Source organism: Megalopta genalis, chromosome 10 (genome assembly GCF_051020955.1).
Source record: "Megalopta genalis isolate 19385.01 chromosome 10, iyMegGena1_principal, whole genome shotgun sequence".
NCBI lineage: Eukaryota > Metazoa > Arthropoda > Insecta > Hymenoptera > Halictidae > Megalopta > Megalopta genalis.
Window position 1 is genome coordinate 9,127,604 of NC_135022.1, and position 22,403 is coordinate 9,150,006.

At 32.5% G+C, this 22,403-nt stretch overlaps 5 protein-coding genes and 2 long non-coding RNA genes across 10 annotated transcripts; 4 read left to right on the forward strand and 3 right to left on the reverse strand.

Annotated features, from left to right (window-relative positions):
* Nucleotides 1-7: 7 nt before the first annotated feature.
* On the forward strand, nt 8-3,554 carry LOC143260145 (uncharacterized). The gene is made up of 3 exons (XR_013034255.1): nt 8-153; nt 481-576; nt 2,910-3,554. It is a non-coding gene; the product is annotated as an uncharacterized LOC143260145 (long non-coding RNA).
* Nucleotides 583-1,719, forward strand: LOC143260146 (uncharacterized). The gene is made up of 2 exons (XR_013034256.1): nt 583-1,006; nt 1,144-1,719. It is a non-coding gene; the product is annotated as an uncharacterized LOC143260146 (long non-coding RNA).
* Ir68a (Ionotropic receptor 68a) lies at nt 3,024-7,588 on the reverse strand. The gene is made up of 9 exons (XM_076524824.1): nt 7,458-7,588; nt 7,252-7,400; nt 6,364-6,672; nt 6,190-6,292; nt 5,847-6,133; nt 5,446-5,784; nt 4,985-5,366; nt 3,468-4,917; nt 3,024-3,399 (listed from the first exon to the last, which is right to left on the reverse strand). The coding sequence occupies exons 1-8, from the start codon at nt 7,464-7,466 to the stop codon at nt 4,633-4,635; spliced, it is 1,863 nt and encodes a 620-aa protein (XP_076380939.1). The 5' UTR covers nt 7,467-7,588; the 3' UTR covers nt 3,024-3,399; nt 3,468-4,632.
* A 1,372-nt stretch (nt 7,589-8,960) lies between these two features.
* On the forward strand, nt 8,961-12,030 carry LOC117222709 (Acyl-CoA oxidase 3). The gene is made up of 12 exons (XM_033474560.2): nt 8,961-8,996; nt 9,062-9,214; nt 9,293-9,415; nt 9,483-9,641; nt 9,753-9,900; nt 9,965-10,255; nt 10,318-10,481; nt 10,558-10,801; nt 10,879-11,112; nt 11,186-11,340; nt 11,412-11,705; nt 11,773-12,030. The coding sequence occupies exons 1-12, from the start codon at nt 8,976-8,978 to the stop codon at nt 11,863-11,865; spliced, it is 2,079 nt and encodes a 692-aa protein (XP_033330451.2). The 5' UTR covers nt 8,961-8,975; the 3' UTR covers nt 11,866-12,030.
* LOC117222714 (beta-1,3-glucosyltransferase) lies at nt 11,870-14,665 on the reverse strand. The gene is made up of 9 exons (XM_033474567.2): nt 14,258-14,665; nt 14,075-14,184; nt 13,824-14,006; nt 13,622-13,752; nt 13,355-13,535; nt 13,107-13,242; nt 12,876-13,023; nt 12,522-12,798; nt 11,870-12,336 (listed from the first exon to the last, which is right to left on the reverse strand). Exons 1-9 carry the CDS (start codon nt 14,328-14,330, stop codon nt 12,181-12,183), a joined length of 1,395 nt encoding a protein of 464 aa, XP_033330458.2. The 5' UTR covers nt 14,331-14,665; the 3' UTR covers nt 11,870-12,180.
* A 170-nt stretch (nt 14,666-14,835) lies between these two features.
* Nucleotides 14,836-15,760, reverse strand: Trs20 (trafficking protein particle complex subunit 2). The gene is made up of 3 exons (XM_033474577.2): nt 15,621-15,760; nt 15,185-15,418; nt 14,836-15,079 (listed from the first exon to the last, which is right to left on the reverse strand). The coding sequence occupies exons 1-3, from the start codon at nt 15,708-15,710 to the stop codon at nt 14,981-14,983; spliced, it is 423 nt and encodes a 140-aa protein (XP_033330468.1). The 5' UTR covers nt 15,711-15,760; the 3' UTR covers nt 14,836-14,980.
* Nucleotides 15,362-22,108, forward strand: C1GalTA (Glycoprotein-N-acetylgalactosamine 3-beta-galactosyltransferase 1). 4 transcript variants are annotated; one of them, XM_076524830.1, is made up of 8 exons: nt 15,362-15,491; nt 16,989-17,155; nt 17,785-17,918; nt 17,998-18,101; nt 18,365-18,540; nt 18,623-18,830; nt 18,913-19,051; nt 19,201-22,108. In XM_076524830.1, the coding sequence occupies exons 4-8, from the start codon at nt 18,053-18,055 to the stop codon at nt 19,745-19,747; spliced, it is 1,119 nt and encodes a 372-aa protein (XP_076380945.1). In that variant the 5' UTR covers nt 15,362-15,491; nt 16,989-17,155; nt 17,785-17,918; nt 17,998-18,052; the 3' UTR covers nt 19,748-22,108. The 4 variants fall into 4 exon arrangements, with proteins under 4 accessions (XP_076380945.1, XP_076380944.1, XP_076380943.1 ...); XM_076524829.1 differs by lacking the exon at nt 15,362-15,491 and adding an exon at nt 16,341-16,477; XM_076524828.1 differs by lacking the exon at nt 15,362-15,491 and adding an exon at nt 16,515-16,653.
* The last annotated feature ends 295 nt before the right edge of the window (nt 22,109-22,403 follow it).

Genomic DNA, 22,403 nt, shown 5'->3' on the forward strand with positions numbered 1-22,403 from the left:
TATATATGTGCTAGGCAGTAAAAAAAGCCTGCAGTTGTAGGCTTCCCGTTACTGTAACATACGAAATGACAAACAAAAGATAGTTGAGAAGATTGGTTGCCCTACCATGTGATTTAGTAATACAAAAATCGCATCCTGAGAACATAAAATATGGTAATTTAGTGTAATTTACATGTATTCAAACAGTAATTTAACATACAATGACTCTTATTAATATTCGGACACACCTATTAAAACAGAATAACTGTTTTAAAACTGTACGAAACGACTTAAATTTTTTTTTTAATAATAGTAGTGTTTGTCTAATAAACAATTACTAGAATGCTTTTTTCAGTTTTGCTATTGCTTCGGATGATAAAAAAAAGTAACAACAAAATTGAAAGAAAGTATTTTAGTCATTGTCGATGTCCAAATATAAATAAGGGTCACCGTATGTATCAAAATGTATTTTATGTGATATTCATGATATCGGATTTATAGTTGCTGAGTTTACCAAGCAAACAGGAGATCGCACAAATTTACCATCAACTGATAACCGAAGTAGTTGCATTAACTTATCAACTGGAAAAAGAGAAAGTAAGTACAGATCATTTAACCCATTTGCATCGAAACATCAGCGACGTTCAACTGACGAGTGAATCTTATCACCACGCGTGGTCGATCGTGTGTGCAGTAACGCGCATTGAAATTATTCATCGATGACATTTTTTTATACAAAAGGAAAAACAAATATTTTTTATAATAAAATAAATTTATTTAAGTTAAATGAGCATATTAATAAATTAACGTTCGTGAAATTCTTTAAAGTGGTCAATACATAATGCTTTATCACAAACATGGCATTTAAAGACTGTCTCCCGTCGAATTGACTTACTTAAACATAGAACGCATCGTTTTGAAGTTTTATTCCCCTTTGCTGGAGTTGCAGGTATCCGTACAGGAAAATGCCTGCCAGTAAATCGCATAATGGTATCATTGACAGATGCCTTATTTACATTTATGTTGGGTAAAAATTTATCAATAATTTCTTCTGATAATAACTGTTTAAACACATGAAACGCTCGATCTTTCTTATTATTTTTAAAAATTATATAACTGTTCAGCAACATCATGCCAATAAAATAAAAAAATATTTTTTTATAGGCTTTTTTACATCGTCGAATAGTACGAAATTTGAACATCTGATCACCAACATCAACTCCACCCATATATTTATTGTAATCTGCTACTGCGGTTGGTTTCAAACTCTTTTCTCCAGTATATCGACTTCGTTTCCCTGTTTCAGCAAAATTTAAATCATGCATAGTAGTTAGCATAACGACATCTTTTTTGTCCTTCCACTTTATCGCCGCTATCTCTTTTGTACTAAATATAACAGCTTCCCCCTTTTGTAGTAGGTGTGATTTTAATTCTGGTGGCATCCCTTTCCTATTTATTCTCGCTGTTCCACATACATTTGTTTTCATGTTAAATAATTCTCGATACAATGTTGGTGAACTGTACCAGTTATCAAGGAATAAGCAATACCCCCTGTGCAATAATTGACTCTCTTTTAACAAATTGGTTACAACATTTCTGGTAGCAGATCCTGTATCAGTTTTATCGTTTCCTGTATATATATTGAAATTATGTATGTATCGCGATTGTGAATCACAAAGTTTATAAAACTTGACACCGAATCTCGCACGTTTTGTTCGAATAAATTGTATGTAATGTAAACGACATCTAGACGCCATTAGTGATTCATCAATGGAAATGTTTTTATTTGGGACATACATGCGAATGAAAGTTTTCTTTACAATTTCAGTAACTTCTCGAATTTTAGTCAGTGCATCATTAGGATTATCTGTACTGGAAAAGTGTAAATTTTGGGAGATAGAAATAAATCGGTTACGGCTCATGATATTCTTAAAATACGGAGTTTCTATACTTTTATCTGCCGACCAATAGCTTTGAATCGTGGGCTTGGAAATTAGGCTCATTAAAATATTTAAGGCAATAAATATTTTTAATTCGTTCTCTTCAAGAGGTATAAAGTCTGCGTCACTTGCTCCATATTTATTTGTTTCGGTAATTATTTTTGTAATCAACTCCTTGTTAAAAAATAGTTCAAAAACCTCCCTTCTAGACAGACCTTGTGTATTTACGGTTACACCACCCGCACTTGAAAAAGGATGTATAATGGGAGTATGATTTTCGGCTTTCCACACGTACTCTTCATTTATAAAACTATCGCACTGTTCATTTTCCTTATCAGAACTTGACGAAATCCTCTGGCAACGTTTTCTAGGACGTCGTACCTCGTCAATACTTGAATCCGAATCAGGATACTCAAAATCCATTGGGGCAACTAAATTTTAAATTATATATTATAAAATAAGATAATTTTCGAAACTCGGATTTCTTGAATTTAAATATAGATTGAAAGCACTTACTCATAGTGACAGTTTGAAAGATTTTCACAGAAAAAGTAAAACTTTTTTAGAATGATGTATATTAAACTGAATGAACTGAAACGCTCTCACAAATGATTAAACGTGATCTGTCCCAACTAAAAGATATTTTCCGACTAAATACAAAAAAGACAACGTAAGCTAGCGGAATATTCCGCGCTTGGTGATAGTCGACTGTCGAGCTTCGCGATATATTCCGCGCTTGGTGATAGCTGACAGTCGCAGCTCGCGGAATATTCCGCGCTTGGTGATAGTCGACTGTCGCGGTTCGCGGAATATTCCGCGCAATGATGCAAATGGGTTAAGAACTGCTCCACGTGTATACAAAACGATAGGTTACAGTGTCAGTTAAGCTGGGGATTTTCATACTTCATTAGCTGATTTTTATGTGCCAGACAAAAATGTAGACATACAATATTTTTCAACTAATGACTATTAAAATCTTTTTGTGTATAGGAGGCTGTAGAAGAAAAAATACTGAGGAATTTGGAAGAACAAAGAAGAAGATTGGAAGAACAAAGATGAAGATGTGGAAATACAAGTGGAGGACAAAGTAAAAAATAGCAATACTGAAGAAGAGAAATTAGAATTATATTATACTGATTCAGATTCTGATATTAATACCGTGACCTATTTCATTTTGTTGAGATTTAGAATTTAATGAGGTCCGTACATTTAATGTTATTATTATTAATGGTGGTGATGCTCGAGTCTCAGAATCAACTGACATGTTTTCCATTTTCGTACAAATCACTTGTTGTGTTATATAATTTGTTGAGCTTTAACACCAAAGGATTTACTGTTGTTCCAAAGATGCGTTCTATCGATGATCCAGTATAATCGGAAGGCATAACTGGACATTGTGTGCGAACAGATTACATTCTTTATAAACATCTTCCATTGAATTCAATGTTGGTTCATCATTAGTATCCTTGGAAGATTTTATCTAAAATTTATAATTATTATAATATATACAGCAGGGAAAAAACAAGTTTGATAAATACTTGATCATACATGCACTCTAGGAAGAAAATAACTCCAGATTGTTTGTACGGATCTTTGTATGCTTTCTACCAATAAAATCTAAACACTCCTTTTTTATTTGCATTACTTTTGTATCAAAGCGACGCCATTGCTAATTGCACACCTTCAGGCCACAGCTTGTTCCGCAAGCGAGATTTTGTATAAAAATTTTCTTTGCTCTGATTGGCTGACGGTTCACTACCGAGACAAGATCCACTGCTAATTGGATGCTCGGTAAAATGGCGGGAATGTGCGCGCCAGCTTAGGGAGTAAGAAAAGCGTGCAAGAGTGTGTCCCGTTACCATGATTGTATATATAAGAATCGATTCCTCTAAAAAACTAAAGAGTTGATGTAAAAATAAAGTTTGTACAAATTGTAAACATAAGAATCATGTATAAATTTCGGGAAATATATAAGACCAAGAAAATTTGTTCGATTGTTTCTTTATTTAATTAATTCTCCTAGAAGGCAAAAATCAATATTCGATTATTACAACAAAAAATTGAATCGGAATCGAATATCTCTACTCACACATGCAATTCATGTAAGCCACGAAGAGAATGACATTGCATGTACATACGTATGTATGACGAAGCAGAATAGAAAATAATGAATGAGAGCAAGCGCGAGAGCGAATGCGTGTAGATTAAAGATTATAATAAAGTAAGACACAAAGTATAAATACATAATTGTAATAAAGATAAAGTTACCATGAAATATGCAGCAAGATTTTACATATGTACAAAATTACACTTGCTAAGTACACTAGGATGAAAAGAAATAAGTATGTATACTACAATGACGTGTATAGCGGTGAAGATAATATTACAAGAAAGAGAGAGAAAGCAGTGAAATGAATACGAAGCAGTGACCTAACGATTGTGTGCGAAAAAACTGGAAAAGAATTTATTTAAACTCTCTATTTTTACTTATGGTACGTCATCGTTTTATTATATTCTATAATTCGTCTATGTTTACGTATACGTGTATACATTATTTTCTATAATATATACTATATTAACTACCGATACGTCTGTAACCAAACGTCACTTACATTGACATACATATGCATATGTTACAAATGGTTAGAAATAAATGATTGTAAATGAGAACAATATTGCACTTTTCGTTTAAATTCGTAGTCAAATCGATTATTTATATTTTAACATTATTAGAAGTACTGTAAAATGTATCCAGATGATACTTATCAAATTCTGGATCTTTCAAAGTAACATACTTCCAATATAAAATTTCTCCTATTAATACCATGAAAGCTAAACAATAACCAATTGTAATAGCAATAAAAGCACCTTGTAATTTATGAAGATTAACAACTGCCTTTTCAGATTCAGTTTCTTGTCGTATTTCTGTGATTTTCGACCACTCCATAACATCGCTCAACCATTTTTCAACTAATCCAGTTTCTATAATGCGTCTTATCTAGAAATATCGCTGTTAATATTTTCTATAAAGTATTATAATATTTAACACGAAGAATAAACCATACCAAAGTATTAACACGTGGTTTCAATGGTGAATTTTTCTCCATACCAAGCGCTATGGGCATATTTACTGCACACTCTTCCATTATATGCAAATTGTGCTTCGATGCTATATCTTTTGAGATTCCTTTGCTCATTTGTTCTTTTTCGCATACTTGCTTTTTAACACGAGCATTGCGAAGGAAGTAAGAATTTTCATAGTAACAAAAAGATCCATTCGCTACTCTTTCAATAGCTTCTTCTTCGTTTACGATCAATCGGAACTTCTTACCAATTTCTTGGCTATTGGAATCTGATGATATCAAGAAAAACTCTTTATCTTCTTTATTCCAACCTCCAACTTCTATAGAACTCTTGGCTAATTGTGCTAACGAATCAATAGTAACTCTGAATTCAAATCACGACATCGACTGTTAATAAACAAATTCTTAATAGTAGTAAATTCTAACGAGGTATTGACATTTACCTGGCAAATGGATTAGCAAGAGTTGCAGTCATGCTACCTCGATAGGCAACTGCGACTAGAATGCTATAAATCCACCATGATCCAATAAATACTCTTAAAGCCCATGGATTGGGCAAATTTGGTAATGAAACTTGTAGCAGCATACCATAAGTATATAATAGACTGTTCTGTATTTCAGTAAACAAATATAAACCATCTACTTCTTTATCCATGGTCGCAATTTGAATATGCATCTGATTTTTGTATAAACTTATGTGTCTACTGTAAGATACTGATATGACATGAAATGCGATACCTCCCAAGACTAAAGTTAAAAGTAGCACGATCCAGGTATAAAGCCTAGAAATTCAAATTAATACATCTTTTATGTGCTGGTTATATCTGTTTCTAATTGCACTTACTTAAAAGGAAGTATTAAAAGTTTCCATGAATTTTCTGTTAAAGATTCTGGTGTTAGAAAAGTGAGGCATTCTGTATTATATGGAATACTCAAATCAAAATAATTTAAATGATGTAACGTATAATGCAAATCGCCCAAATAAAATGCAGCTTTTCTTTGCATGGCTTCATTTATAAGGCCTGTGGTTTCATTAGCCCCATCGGATGTTCCCCATCTCTCGATCGTAATGTTGCGTGGCATATAGTATTCTGGTTTGAAATTCATAGCTTTTGATATAGTCTGTATTAACTGAAATGTAATATCGATACAATTGTATGCCAATAAACTGTTCATCTAATACATACTTCAAATTCTATTCCTAAAGCTTCTGTATTACCGTTTGGCCTTTTATTATAATAAGTTCTCGATTTTTTTGTTACCGATGGAATGTGCTCAAAAACAGCAACTCTGAAATTAAGAGTAAAAATAGTATCGCTTCATATTGCAATGATAACGATGATTATACTTATTGCACCAACCTCAGGTGTCTCTTCTGCAGATTTAAAGTTGTTTTTGTAAAATGATTCACACCATAACGCAATTTATTATGGTACCAAGTGTCTAGATATTTAATAGAAGAGTGTCTCCTACCTCTTGAAGGAAAGTAGACAGTGTACAGATCGATGTTTTTTTCAAATGTTTTGCCACCAGAACGGTGTTTATATGCATTATATCGACGTACGAAGACTACATTAATTATTTTATTCCATAGATAGTATAAATCTGGTTGGAACAAGCGCTGATCATACAGAAACATAAATGATCCATGTGTGTTGATTAGACGTTCGCTAGAAATGGTTAAAACAGAATAAAATTATCACAAAATTACGTTTATCACTTGTACAATTATCACTTGTACGCTTATCAATTGTACAATGCTGAAACTAACGCTTACAATTAGCTGATTAGTAAACGGCGGATATTTATACAGATATGATATGTAAATGTGTAAATATGTAAATGTTAATAATTTTATTGTTTTATTTATTGTAATCTACGTTACAGTATATTACAATGATTTTTCCTATATTATCACTTGTGGAGTGGTGCCTCATTATATGACAAAATTGATTTATACACTGAAAAGGGGCGTTCTACGTTACATGATGTTATGGAGAAGAACACTTCTTTTCAGCATATAAATTAAGTTTGTCAGATAAGTGGCACCACTTCGCAATTGACAATATAAAAAAAAATCATTGTAATACACCGTAATGCAAATTATGGTAAATAAAACAATAAAATAATTAATATTTTATAGATATATACGGAGATATATATATTTCTTATGCATACACTACATATGTACGTTTTGCATATATGTATCTGTATAAACATCCGCAATCTAATTATCATCGTCTACTCACTTTTCTGTATATTTCAAGAATTCGATTGTTACAAATGCATTAGCAATCAGCATAATGTATGCATTACAACCAATTGCTTTACTATCGGTCAGAATTCTTTGAATCTGTTTCCTTGGTCGTGAGAATTGTTCGTTATCTCGTAACGCTATCTATGATAATAAAAATATCGTAGAAAAAATTGAAAAAGGCTGCATTTATTATCTCACCTCGTACATTGATACGATCGATGATCTTTGAACATGCACGGTATCTATGAATGTTCGATAAACGGTATCGGTGACAAACACAATACAATTCGTTTGTTCCACAAGCTCTTCAACAATCTTCCCAATTAGTAATCTCAAGTTTTCGTCACCCGTCTGACCTACATATTCCTTATAAAGTCCACTGCGAAATTATATACACAGGTTGATAAGAAGAAATTTGAATTTTCTCTCTCATAAAATCATTTATTAGATGTGCAAAGTTATATTTAAATTATATTTTTCTTTTTAACATATACATCTTTTTATATAACGGAATTTCTCTAATATTTTTATAAAAAAAAAGAAATAGACGGCACAGTCGTACGTAAAATTAATATTTCATATGCATTTTAACATAAAAGCGGCGCGTTGTGATTCACTGATTTAAATTTATATACATTTCCGTACTTTTTTTTATATACCAAAAAGTATACAATTTATAAATAATTATTACTTTCTGCCAGCCACGAGAGCGATTTTGAAGAACAAAATGAGAAGCATCTCTTTCTGATTTTAACAAGCTCTCGGTTAAAGTAGCTAGATCACCGATTAGCAGTCGATTACGGATTGCCAGAATGAGGGGGTAGAATTGAATATTTAATTATCTAATTTGTGGAGGAAATTAAGGCATCAATAATGGAAATACGAGTTACCGATACTACGATATATTGACAAACTGTAGTTAGGGTCAAACTCATTTTGCTTTCAGTCTGTAAAACGATTCAGCATGCTGTGCATTTTATAAGAGTATTTTTAAAACCATACACCTATCAACAGTCGTGTGAAAAAACAATATCTAGCAAAAACAAAAGATCCGAGAACCAATGAATAATAATGTGATAGAAATCTACTTCCCTGGTTGTGATGTTATTTTCACGTATACAATATTTCTACAATAATGTAGTTCGTCGGTACAAGCTTTTCGTTAAAGCTTAAACGTGATGCCATATGTATGTGCATAGATATACTTAAAATAAAGTCGTAAGAACAATGAAAATTTACTGAAATTTAAAATTAATATATTCAAGATAATAAATGATCGTCCAAAGATAGCGATGTTTTTTCAGAAAAGATATTAACGAACTGATAAGTTTTTTCAAATTTCCTAATCGCTATCTTTAATCTACGTATATGTACATACGGATATTACGTAACGTATCAAATTATATAAATAACGTTATGTGGGTTAAATGACGCACGATAAATTCGTGCAAAGTAACAATATATTGTTACTTATGCGAAGTTGTATGGAACTTAACGTTTCGTATTCTTCGAATGGACATTAAAGTGTCACGAGGTCGATCTGTTACCGATGCATTATGCAGAAGCAATCAGAGCTTCATGAAAGTTACATTGGCTCGACAATCGAATATAGAACCTATATTATATCGAGCCAATATCTACCGAAGTCCACTCGTCATCCAGCGAGGGGAACGATTTTTATCGGAAGCATATTCCCATTTACATTTTATATAAGTAATGATAAACACAAGCTCAACGGTAACGTCGTTAATCATACATCGCGTCCTTAGCTTTCAGTACTTAGCAATCATTTGAACAAACAGGTGATCCAATTCATGTCCATGACTTCGGCAAAAATGACGAATTTAATCGCTGACATGCCACGAGGCCCGCTGGACTCCTACAGGAAACGCGCAACATTTAATTGGAAGTTACTAAAACTGAACTTAGATGGAGAAGACTACGTGGAGTTTCAGGTAAAGACAAGTTGATACTAGTTTTCTTTGCGAAGTTCGATTTTTTCGATTGATCCAAGATTTTTCGTTATCTTGTAGAACAATTTATGGGACTTCATGCAAAAGACGCCTGCGTTCGACAGACTCACGCCGCAGACGTTGGACGAGGAGCGAAGAATATGTAATGCTCGTCTTCAGGAAATAACTGCTAATAGCATTGCGGTAAATACTACTTGGGATTGTTGCAAAGGCTAATAATAATATGATTAATATTCCATTTTCTTAACAGGATCCATTGAGACATAGGCACTGGTTTAACGTGATGTTCCAGTACGATGCCTCAATTCCCATCAAAATGGGTGTAATGCTAGGCATGGTACCGTCTGCAATTTATGCTTTAGGTACAGAAGATCATTACGACATTGCGGAGAAACTACAGGATGGTCACGTAAGTACACAATGAACATAATTTGTATAAAAAGTAATCCGAAGGTTATAGCTAACACATACATCGCACAAATGTTACTTGAATTTGCATTAACACAATTATTCTTAATAGTACACAAGCTGTTTTGCGCTAACAGAAATATCTCATGGAACAAATGCAAAGGGCATGAGAACCACGGCAACATACGATCCGCAATTAAAAAGCTTCATCATGCATACCCCAGACTTCGAGGCTGCAAAGTGTTGGGCTGGGGGTTTAGGTAAACAGCAAATACATAATACTTTCTAGCGGATAACAAATGAAGATAACTTGTGTACTTTTAGGAAAGTCTGCAACACATGCTGTTACTTTTGCCCAATTGATCACGCCTGATAAACGTAATCACGGTCTTCACCCATTCGTTGTACCCATACGGGATCCAGATACCCATCTTCCTTTGCCGGGTGTAACTGTTGGCGATATGGGCGAAAAAATTGCTTTAAACGGCGTTGACAATGGATTTGTGATGTTCGATAATTATCCAGTTCCTCGGCTATACTTATTGAATCGAACGGCAACTGTTACAGAGGATGGAAAATATATTAACAAAGTGAAAAACGAAAGCAAAAGATTTGGTAAGTGAATCTTTCTCGCGTTGCAATTTTATGGTAAACGTTTCGATTGGACCATTATGCAGGAGCATCGTTGGGTGCATTATCATCGGGTCGTGCTACAATTACATCTATAACCGCGAATATTGCATCTGTTGCAATGGTGATTGCGATTCGATATTGCGCCGTGAGGAAACAATTTGGACCGTCGGAATCAGAGGAATGGCCGGTCATAGAATATCCAGCACAGGTATTTAAAGCAATCGAATAAAAAACGCTTAAAATAAATATCATTCCACATTTAAAACTTATCGTAAAACACGTAGCAATGGCGATTGTTCCCTCACTTGGCAGAAATATACGCAATAAAGATCTTCTCGTCCACGTTTGTGCATCAGATGTCTGAGTTTCAAATTAATTTAACGAATTCTATGAACGAGGATAAAATTGATACCCAAGGTATGGAGATACATGCATTATCTTGTGCAAGTAAACCAGTCTCCTCGTGGACTTGTCGAGATATTATTCAAAATTGTCGCGAGTCCTGCGGAGGTCACGGCTATCTAAAAAGTATGTAACATATGAAGCAGGTATATATGGAAGATTGATCGATTTATTTACATCACCTAATATTTATTTCTTAATAGTGTCACGCTTGGGCGAATTAAGATCTGAAAATGATGCAAATTGTACGTACGAGGGTGAAAATAATGTACTAATTCAGCAAGCCAGTAATTGGTTATTGAACCAATGGTCGAATATGCTTAATGGAAAGACTGTTGAATCTCCTCTTGGAACTGCATATTTTATAAACGATGCCAACAATATTTTAATGCAAAAGTTTCAGCACTCGACGGTTCAAGATACATTAAAAATAGAAAGTATGAAAACAACCTTGTGGAATTATATCTGTAAACCTCTTTGTCCAGTCGATTTATAGTTTATTGCTTATAGATTTACTCCTATCCTTCCAATGGCTACTTTGCTACTACTTGGAAAGAACTTATAATAGGACACAATATTTCAAAAGCAACGGTTGCGGTGATTTCGAAATTAGAAATAATATACAAGTGTTTTATGCACAAACCATGTCTCTCTTATATGGACAGGTAGTGCCAAGTATCTTTAACGACAAAAAGTTAATTAATTTATAATAATCTCAATGACATTTCTTTTGCAGCATGCTATAATGAAATACTTTATCGAACGTATTAACGATCCTTCGTGGAGATCTGAAGAACGTAATGTATTAACAAAGTTATGCTCACTTTATGGAGCTGTTACTTTAGAAAAAAGATTAGGAGATTTTTATGCTGGTGGTTATGCAACGTCTACGAGTAACATGGATAACTTGCTGCGAAATGGCATTATAATGTTGTGCGAAGAATTAGTTGATGATGCTGTAACTCTAGCAGATGTTTTAGCACCACCAGATTTTGTCATAAATTCACCATTAGGAATGGCAGATGGAGAAGTATGTCATAGCATTTCTCTTACCTCTTGTAATTTTCTTCTTCTTTACAATGTTGTTTTGTACACAGGTATATAAACATATCAAAGAGTGGATATTTAAGAAGAAAGAAAACTTCGATCGGCCTACATGGTGGAACGAAATAACACGATCAAAATTGTGATATGTAGATATGTAACAAATTTTTTATTATACGTATGTATATTTATATATATATATGTGTGTGTGTGTATGTATATGTATACATAGATATAGATATAGATATAGATACATATACATGTATATATATTAAAGAAATAAAAAAATTTTATATGATATTCTTACAAAATACGGTAGTCTACAATGATTTATATAAAATCTTATTCATTTAAAAACATATCATAGAGATCCTGACAGAATTAATTTGTTTATGACTTCTTTCAATTTCTACGGTTAGGACATTATTAGGTAGTAGTAAAATATTTGATACATACTGAAATTATAGTTCGGTATGTCTTTTAAATGTAATTAGGGACTTATCAGCTTCTGCGAACCATTCATCATAAACCATTTGTGGTTCGATCATCCAGAACTTATGAAAAGATATAGGTTCCTGAGAAGCGAGATAGGCAGTTGCATAATCAGACGGGCGTGCCTAGAACAAATACATTGGGATTTTTAAGAAGATCGAGAAATGATTCATGATCAGTGATTACAATCGACATATAGTCTAGTGCTCTACTTGCTAATCACAATATGAGGTTTATCACTACCAGTATAGTAGCACTGATAAGGTGAAGCGCAAAATAATCACATCATCTAGTAATACATATTTCATACTTGGTGAAATAACGATGAATGAACAGGTTGTATTCCAATTCGTGCCAGACATGCACCGAAGAGATACATATCATCGGGAGTTGTAGGTGATGGGCAATCGCACCTTCCTGGTTTTATCATCTCATGAACTAAAGACTTAGATAAAACAAGCCCAGCACCACCTGTTAAGTACTCGTACCCATAAAGATTGTCCCATAGACGGAAACCATATCTTTCTCCAATTGCAAGCAGACTTTTGGGATTATAGCATGTTAACAAACCCATCAAACGCGCTACGCTAATTGAAATAAATAATATCATGATAATATAACACGTATCAATGGAATGTATGTATACGCGATGAAAATCATTTACCTGAATATCGTATCATCATCGCTAATTACAAGCCAATTCAAATTGTTTTTCTGCAATATTTTGTCTGCTTCTACTAAAATATTGTAAGTCTTGCCACAATGTCCGCGTGTTGTGTTTGGTACGATAAAAGCCTCTGGTAAATGTTTATCTACACACAAGAAGCGCGAATATTACGCAAATATTACACAATAACCAGCGCATACAAGTAACATATTTTATAACTGATCGTACCAGCAGCATCACTGAAGTAACCAATGTTTTCAACATGTTTTGCCCATGTCCTCTTAATCGCAGGAATTCTTTCAACATGATACTTTGTGCATGTTTTTACAGCAAAATACGCATTTTTGGAAGACACAGATGAATCCTTTATTCATTTAAAACGCTATTAGTATATGATAAACCGATTAGTGCCTTATTCAATAATATTCTATGAAACGTAAAGCAAGAAATTCATAAATAAAACCACATTAACTTACGCAAGAATGAAAAAATCTTGGATAAGTGGCACAGTCAGAACTTGACACAATGCATATATTAGATTCATGTGTCAACCTCACTCCCTTGTCAACACGAAGAACAAATGATGCAAATTCATAGGATGCATCAATTGTAAAGTCATCCTTGGGTCCCTCCCCTACGATAAGTTTTTGTACTAGACTGAAAAAGAAAAATACAATTTATACATGTTACTTAACAAGATTTATAAAAGTATAGATTCACGATTAAACATTCAAATAAGATACCTAGTCATTAAGGCTAATGTTATTGCGAAGCCTGAAGCTACATGTGGATATTTAAATTTCTTATTGTGCTCTGCAAAATGGTGTATAATTGTCGGTTCATGATCATATAGTGCATGACCAATCCATAAATTCTATAATAAAGAGTTTATAAAGTAATAATTTATACATATAGTCTACTTTTTTGTTATATCATAAATCATACCTTATCTTCTTTATACTTAGATAAAACATTTAATAGTTTATTTAATCTAATTGCAGTATTTTCCAGGCAAAAGAAAAACCACTTAGAAGTTGGATACGTATTTAATAAATATTCCAATAGTGGTATTATCGTCCATGATCCATTGATATTCAATTCATGAGATAAAACTATTTCAGGAGGATCCTAATACAATAAAAACATAGTACTAACTTTCTTTAAATTAATTATAATAAATAATAGTTTATGCATACCTCATCAAGGATATTAGCTTGTTCAATTATATTTTCTTTCAAAAGATTAGCGTGTGCAGCATGGTAACCTTCTTTTTGACTTAACAAAATAAATGTTGTATCACGAGGCGCTGCAAAAAGAGGTAAATCATTCATATTGTACTTATAAAGCGTTTATAAAACTTAATGAACAATATAGCTTACCTAAAATGCTCGTATCGCTCGTCCCAAGGTATAGAAAAGAAAGTACTATATGTACAATATGTATAATAGACATTATTTCCAAAAAGAGTATCAATTAGGTAATTTATGTAATTTTGAAATTACCGATACAAATAATTTAGAACACTCGCAAAAAAATCAAAATACAGTTATACATACATATTTGTGCCACGCTAAAATGACTTTTTTTAATTCTACATATTTAACCACAAACTTTTTAAGCACGATTTCGACGATATTAAATATACAGTGTTAATAATTAAGGTATTTTCTATAAACTTTTTGTTTGAATACGGTGACACCGGATCACCGGTGTAAATATACGTATACACGTTTCTATACACATTGTACATGCGCCGATGTGCATGCATTTATATGCCTCGGGGATTTAGTAGAGTCTAGAGCTTCTATCGACGGTAGGTATTCGATGTACGCATGTGCACCGAAACTTATTTTTCAAACAATGCCAGTATTAAATGCAAACTTTATTTTAAGGAAGAAAAGTGATTATGGAACCAATTACTCTTTTATTATATAAAAAAAATTAAAAACCAACAAAATATTTTGTATTGTATGTACTGTATTATATTTCATTATTAACAAAATTCCAGATCTAGCTTACATGTATAGCTAAAACTTATTCTTTAAAACAAGATTAATGTATAATATGTAGTAATAAATAACATTATTAATACTTCATAGGACTTATGACGATAAGTATTTCCTGCCATACAGTTGGGCCTTTTTTTCAAAACCGATCGACTTAATTGGTGTGTTTAGTTTGTAGAACGGATTCATAGAATACTGGAAGAAAGAAATACATGTGTTAATAATTACGATCGGAGGTAACAAGTTACGATACAATACTGTCTAGACACATAACAAGATAAATATAACATAACTTCTTACTTTTATGTATGTTTCATACATTTCATTGAAGAAATTTTTTATGCCATCTTCATTCTTGCTATCATGTACCATAATGAATCTAATGTGAGTGGCGGTAACAAAAGCACTTACAAACCATTGATTGAATTTATCCACAATTTTTAAATGCATATTTGTAGTTTTCCATGTATGTTCATCTACAAGATCTAATGCAGAATGTGCGATGAATTGGTTCAAATGCGAGTAATCTTCTTTCTATGGAAAGATAAAGAAAATATAATTAGTTTATATCGGTGGATATTGTCTACAGGCAAAAACATGTAAACAAGTGAGTTATATGAAATTATATTATATTGTCTAGGTAAAATGCAATTATCTTTTTATGACATTTCTTATATGAACAACTAAATACACATATTTATAAATTACTTAATCATAACCTACGAATATAACAAACCTTTGCATCCTTCCCAGAATTGTTAAATTCTATTTCGAATAAGGGGTTATCGGCATGACCAACGATTACGAAATAATAATAAGCTGTCATTGCAGTAATTTTATTAATGTTATGTCAATGACAATGTATTTTTCTTCACACACCAATGTCATTAGACAACTCTTTTTTTTCTCTTAAATAGTTAACGTCAAATAACTTCAATATTATTTTTAATTTTAGAATGTGCTATACATATACAGAAACCTCAACATTTCTTGACTTGTCATATCATCGACTGAAAAAAACAAAAACAAAAGATATGTACATATACTGTGTATGTGCAAAAAAAATCTCAGATCATTGACTAACTCTGACAAATTCTAAACTCTAAACACATTGTGTACGTATGTACGTTGTAATACGCTGTTGTATCATCCAATTGAAAATGTTCAATGAATAAAAATGTGTATATATTAACCATAAATTAAAATATCATACAAATAAAATTGTAATAAATAATGTCAGATATAAGCATTGTCGAACAAGTTATGTATATATGTATATGCATACAACAATTAAGTCACAGAAGCGAAGCCATTGCACGAAAACAGCAGACGATATTTTAAGATGACAAACTTAAATAAACATGAAGTTTTTACCATTACTTAAAGTTTATATTATTCTGTGTGGCAGTTTTCGGTAAAATAGGCGCATATCTTCTTCGAAATTTAATGTATTATCAGAGAAAAATATGATTTATGGTGTATACTCCCGTTAATTCGAATATACGATACAGTTTCCTAAAGACCATTTTATTCTGCGATCGTTATCATGAAACTCATTTTCGTTTTGCCATGTATGCAATATTTGCTCGATACGTAAGTAAATCAAGTTTACGTCACCTAGTAACTATAATCAGATCACAGGTGTTATAAGAGAACAAACACGTGTCAAAGACCATTGTTTAAGAAAGCATTCGTCGTGGATCGAGCAAACCGAAAATTGCTTTAGACAAGCAATAAGAAAAACCGTTCCGAATACCAATTAAAAATAGGTGATAATTTTTATGGTTGTTATATTTCCGTGACAGTTATCATAAAATCCTTGTTTGTGTAGTTAATAAAGTTAATAAAGAAATACTTTATATATAGGGTTTTGTTGCAAATTAAGATAACTTATAATTATTTTGAAGCTTATATTTCAAAAAATTGTTTGCTAACAAGTAACAATTCTTTTGTTTTCATGAAATTAAAATTTTATAAATTACCTTACATTGTATCTATATATTCATTGATTCTACTACCATATTGTACTATTACAACAGTTGCATAACATACAATTAATTTCTGTTTTTTCTTGCCGTTAATTAAACTGTATGATTTTTTTCAGGTATACACGACCAGACACGTGTCGAAGTGTAATACAAACTGCTGCTTTTCGTTTACTTAATGCTACAAGGAGTAAAAAGAGACATGTCCATCTATTTCAGAAATTCAGTATTTTTTGAATGGTCAAGAGAATTTTGGATTTGCAGTTATTTATGCAAACACTCTCAGGTATTATACAGATGCATTAAAAATTAGATTATGAAATTATAATGTAAGATAAAATGATGGAACACTTTGCCTATTTTTATACTAATACAATGTAATATCATAACAATTTAACTATTGCATTTTTCTTATAATTTCATTGAAATCATCAATATTTATTAAAATTATGTTTGTCAACAGTGATCAATAACATTGCTCAACACTAACTTCAAAAGACATTGTATACATTATCACTGTTACCGATGCTACGAATAATTAATTGTTTTTTTCATCTTATTTACTGATTAGAGAACATTATTCAATCGTTCCTTTATGGCTTTGGTAAGACTTTAGAGATTTTTAGAAGATTCTAAACCAAGAAATACAAGTTATATTACAATAAATGATCATTTTATAGATACATAACTTTTATTGTTTATTTTAAGCTTGACAAAAACGTTAAAAAGAATTCTTCTATCTTATCTCTAATCTTTTCATTTAAAAAGTTTGTCTTCTAAGATTTCAAATCAGATGTCAATAGTTATAACTATTTTCATTTGAACTACTGTACTATGTATTACTACTGTTACATTTTACACCGTATATTCGGAATATTATCATTGTCTACTTAATTATTATTTCTAAACTTAAAGTGATAATAAAATGCAAGAAGGATATAGTCACTGCAAGTGACATTGGCAACTAAGAAATTGTCATTCTGTTTTTCATTGTTTTACAAATCTACAAAGTTTTGAAAGTGGATGGATTATGGACCTTGTAAAGAGAGGTAATTTGTGGAAACAGTGTGCAAGTACTATCTAAACATAAAATACAAATACTAAATGTGTACTATTTTTTGTGCTTAGTAACAGAGAGGTACTGCTTATTATAATATTTGTCCTGTTATATAATTGAAATTACATGTTTCTATCATGTATCATGGTTCGACAAAGGCTACCAAATATTAATGGTGCGTACGTATTAAAATATATCCTTAATTATAAGGATAGCTTTGAGAACATTTTATCGAGTGGCAGAAAAGAAGGAGAAAACATTAGACATGGTTTCATAAATAGTTTTTTTTCTTTACAAAATTATTATATTATTTGAAAATATTTTCACAGTCTTAAGTATCTTAAAAATGTTAGAAAATTAAGAGAAAGAAAAGATAAGATTAAGTTGGTTTATTAATCAACGAATGCGTAGTTGAATAACATTTATCTTCCTCTGTAGGTATAAGAAGCGGTAGACATTTCGTTGTGACTCTTGTTGCTGGTGTCGTTTTCGGATTTCTCTCTGCGTGCCTTTTAATAGCAACGACAAGAGATGTGCCATATGTATTTAATTGGTTTTCTGGAGGATCGATTCTTTCTAGAGATCCTCATCATTACTCGGAACTGGAAGCAGAAGTGAATATACTAGATACAATCATATTCTTCTACTAAATTTTCCTTTATCCAACTTGTTCCATGTTCTAAACATATGTAATAGGCTGGACCACAAACGGAGGTAAAATTTCATGGCGAAGATGAAGATTTTCATAAAGGTGAAGACGAAGTTGCGCAAGACCTTGCAAGAAAAGTACGTGTTCTTTGCTGGGTTATGACAGGTCCAAAGAATCACCAAAGCAAAGCACAACACGTGAAAGCAACATGGGGCAAACGATGTAATATTCTTTTATTTATGAGTTCTGTGGAAGGTAAGTTATATCTTTCCATTGTATAGAACATCGAATTAAAGGAGAAAATGTATTTTAAACTTATCGAACTTACTCCGTTCAGATGACAAATTACCTACAGTTGTTCTGCCAGTAAAAGAAGGAAGGGAGAATCTGTGGGCTAAAACCAAAGAAGCATTTAAATATGCCTATGAAAAGTACAAAGACAAAGTTGAATGGTTTATGAAGGCTGATGATGATACGTTAGTATATTTCATTATAACTTTATTACTGTTTGTAGTTCGACGTTTGAAAGATATAAATATTACAGAATCAGATTGAATATGATATAGTCGCAGTTCTACTGTATAGACTACGTGAAATTTGATTCAATTATTGTTATCGCTTACAGATACGTGGTAGTTGAAAATCTGCGGTATATGTTGTCGTCTTATAATCCAAGTTCGCCCCTGTACTTTGGCTGTCGATTTAAGCCGTTCGTTAAGCAAGGATACATGAGCGGTGGTGCAGGATATGTTCTCAGCAAAGAAGGTTTACGTAAATTCGTAGAGGATGGTTTGCCCGATAAAACCAAATGTCGCGAGGACAACGGAGGCGCCGAAGACGTAGAAATGGGAAAATGTCTAGAAAAAGTCGGTGTGAAAGCGATGGACACTAGGGATTCACACGGCCGCGGTAGATTCTTCCCGTTCGTCCCGGAACACCATTTAATACCTAACCACGTGGATAAGAATTTTTGGTACTGGAAGTACATTTACTACGATGTCAAAGATGGTCTCAATTGTTGTTCCGATAGCGCGATATCGTTTCATTACGTCTCACCTAATATGATGTATGTTCTTGAATACTTAATTTACCACTTAAGGCCGTACGGCATTACACACGTTGTGGAGAAACTTACTGTTGATCAGTCGATCACTGTACCAACGGAATACTAGTCTTTAGAATGTTTTAATCGAAACACTCTTTTGTGTTGAAAAAGAATTTTTAAGTCCGAAACTTAGCACAATTCTTTTGTGCTCAACCTCATTATCAATTATTTCATATTCTTTTATTCATGTACACAACGCTAGTCCATTCAGGCCAACGAATTTAATAATGAATATATTCACTGAAAGATGAAGTGTGTGATATCTAATATAATTACATAATGTACATATACAGGGTGTCAAAAAAGTATGAAGCCAGGAAATACACAATTTAAAAAATCTGTGTTACCGTTTTGCCAGTTGAAGTATCGTTTTTGTGATATCAGGCTCGTCGGCTGTCAGAGTATGTTATGCTCAATTTGCAAAATGGTAAAAAACTTATCCACTGTATGTGTGCCAGGAGAAAGAGAGAATGGTATGTACATTCTTCCTCCGATCTCATACTTTTGAGATATACTGTATATCTATACATACACACACACACACACACACACACACACACACACACACACACACACACACACACACACACACACACACATATATATATATATATATATATACAGATAATTATATATGTGCATGCAAGATGTTGCGCTACAGTTGGGTGATTCTAGATGTTAAGACTCTTTCTTGACCAGTTCCAGAGAGGATACATTCTAATTTCTTGTATTGGTTTTTCTCAAGCATGCATTTGAGTTCCAAATTTGAGCGTTCTGTCCTGTTTATTTTCCCGAGTAAAGCTCGTGTATCATAGTGTGGTTGATAGTATCCTTTCTGGACGTCATCCCAAATACCATGAGCGTACGAGCACAAGTCATTCAAGACACATCTGGTACACTCCAAATATTTTGGTCCACTCAGTATTAATAATTGCACGAAGGTTTTTCGGAAGGAACGAGTGCACTTTAGCTAAAAATAGTAAAATTACTATATCGGCATAATTTTGAAATTATCGACATTCAAATATCAATTGGATATTTTATTTTGAATTTGTGATTCGGGGTCCAATGTTATTTTTCAAAAAGCTCGGTAATTTTTGTACAGCATTAAATTTATTTTCCTTCCGATATCGATGAACCAATTGTGAAACGTCAATATTTATTACACACTGTGATTGTTTGACCAAAAGTGTCGATTATGTTTCATGTGTATTCTTTCGTTCTTTCTTTTGATCTACTACATTGTACAGTACACACGCACACAATCACGCCAAACTAAAACCGTAACTTTTTTTTCTTTTTACTGAACAAATATCTCTAAGGAGCGCTTACTGCAGATGTGTACAACTAAAATATTGCCATGAACGGAATAGATCGTAATCGTACTCCAGTTGATTCGAAGACTTGAACAGAAATAATTTAATCACTCTGTATTAATTAGTCGCTATTTAAAGATATTAAATTACTAAACATTTCTGTTCAATTCGATAATTACGTGTGCCATAAGTTGTGCATGGTATTGCTTGGCTTGATGAGATATAAACACACGACCGTGATTCATAGTTGCTTGCTCAAGTAAATTGGGTCGAAAACGCAGAGTCTCGTTCGAAGTCTTTTATATATCATTGTTGGCCCCTGACTCGTAAATTACATTAGTTTGGAGACTGTACTTAGTTCTTTAATTTATGAAGAGTTGAAAATTTGTTAAGATCACGGATAGTATTATCGATACTTACGAATAGGATAATTGTAGTGCACAATGCATATGGATACTAGTAAAATTGCACGTCCGCACACATATAATTAGATTGCAATTGATGAGATTAAATTTTGTTATTGAAAAAGTTAGATTTGAAAAAGCTATGTAATATATCTCTATCGATTTTAATGAATAAGTTTAATAATGTGAAGCAACCTGTCAGAGATTTTAGAAAATGTCATTGTAATTCTAAATGTCATGTTCCAAATTAGCATCTATATTTAATATCGTCAAGTCCACTGACCGTATTTCTACCGATATGAGTTAAGTATGCACGTCGTTATTGGCGGATTGTGAATAATTTAAGAATGAATCCGAAACTCTGCTTTTGGTTTTCGTTTAATTTCAATATCTAGAATACCTCTTAAAATTTGTTCCATCTGTAGCCAGACATCTTGCATAACGTTTATACATACCTATGCATAAAGATGAGAAGTTTGTAATTTCATTGCACGAGTAAAATAGGGTACACTGATATACATGTTACAAGCATATCAGAAATGCGACTGCACCTTCTGATTTTTATCGGCGAGTGACGATTATCTTATCATATCTATGAATGTGCAAATATAGTAATACTTATATACATTGTAAAATAATATTTTAGCCATTAATAACGAAATTGTAAGATATTTTGTTCTTAGAATAAAAAAAGCAGTATTTACACCACTGTGATCACCAGAAATTAATTTCCTCCTCGAAATAACTAACGCATGGTTCGTTTTCTTTATTGAAAAATGTTGCTATTCTTTAACATTCCTTAGAAAAGAGAAAATTTCTGTATAAAAAGAAAAGCTATCGTCTAATAATTGTCCTCGTACCTATTCTGCGTACACTGAGAGAGTACACACCTTCTTGTGAGATTTTGCAGCATAAAGACAAGAAAGAATTTTTTATGTCCATTGAACTGCTTATAGAAATATGTAAATGTTGCGGCGTTTCCATTATGCTTGCAACATCGACA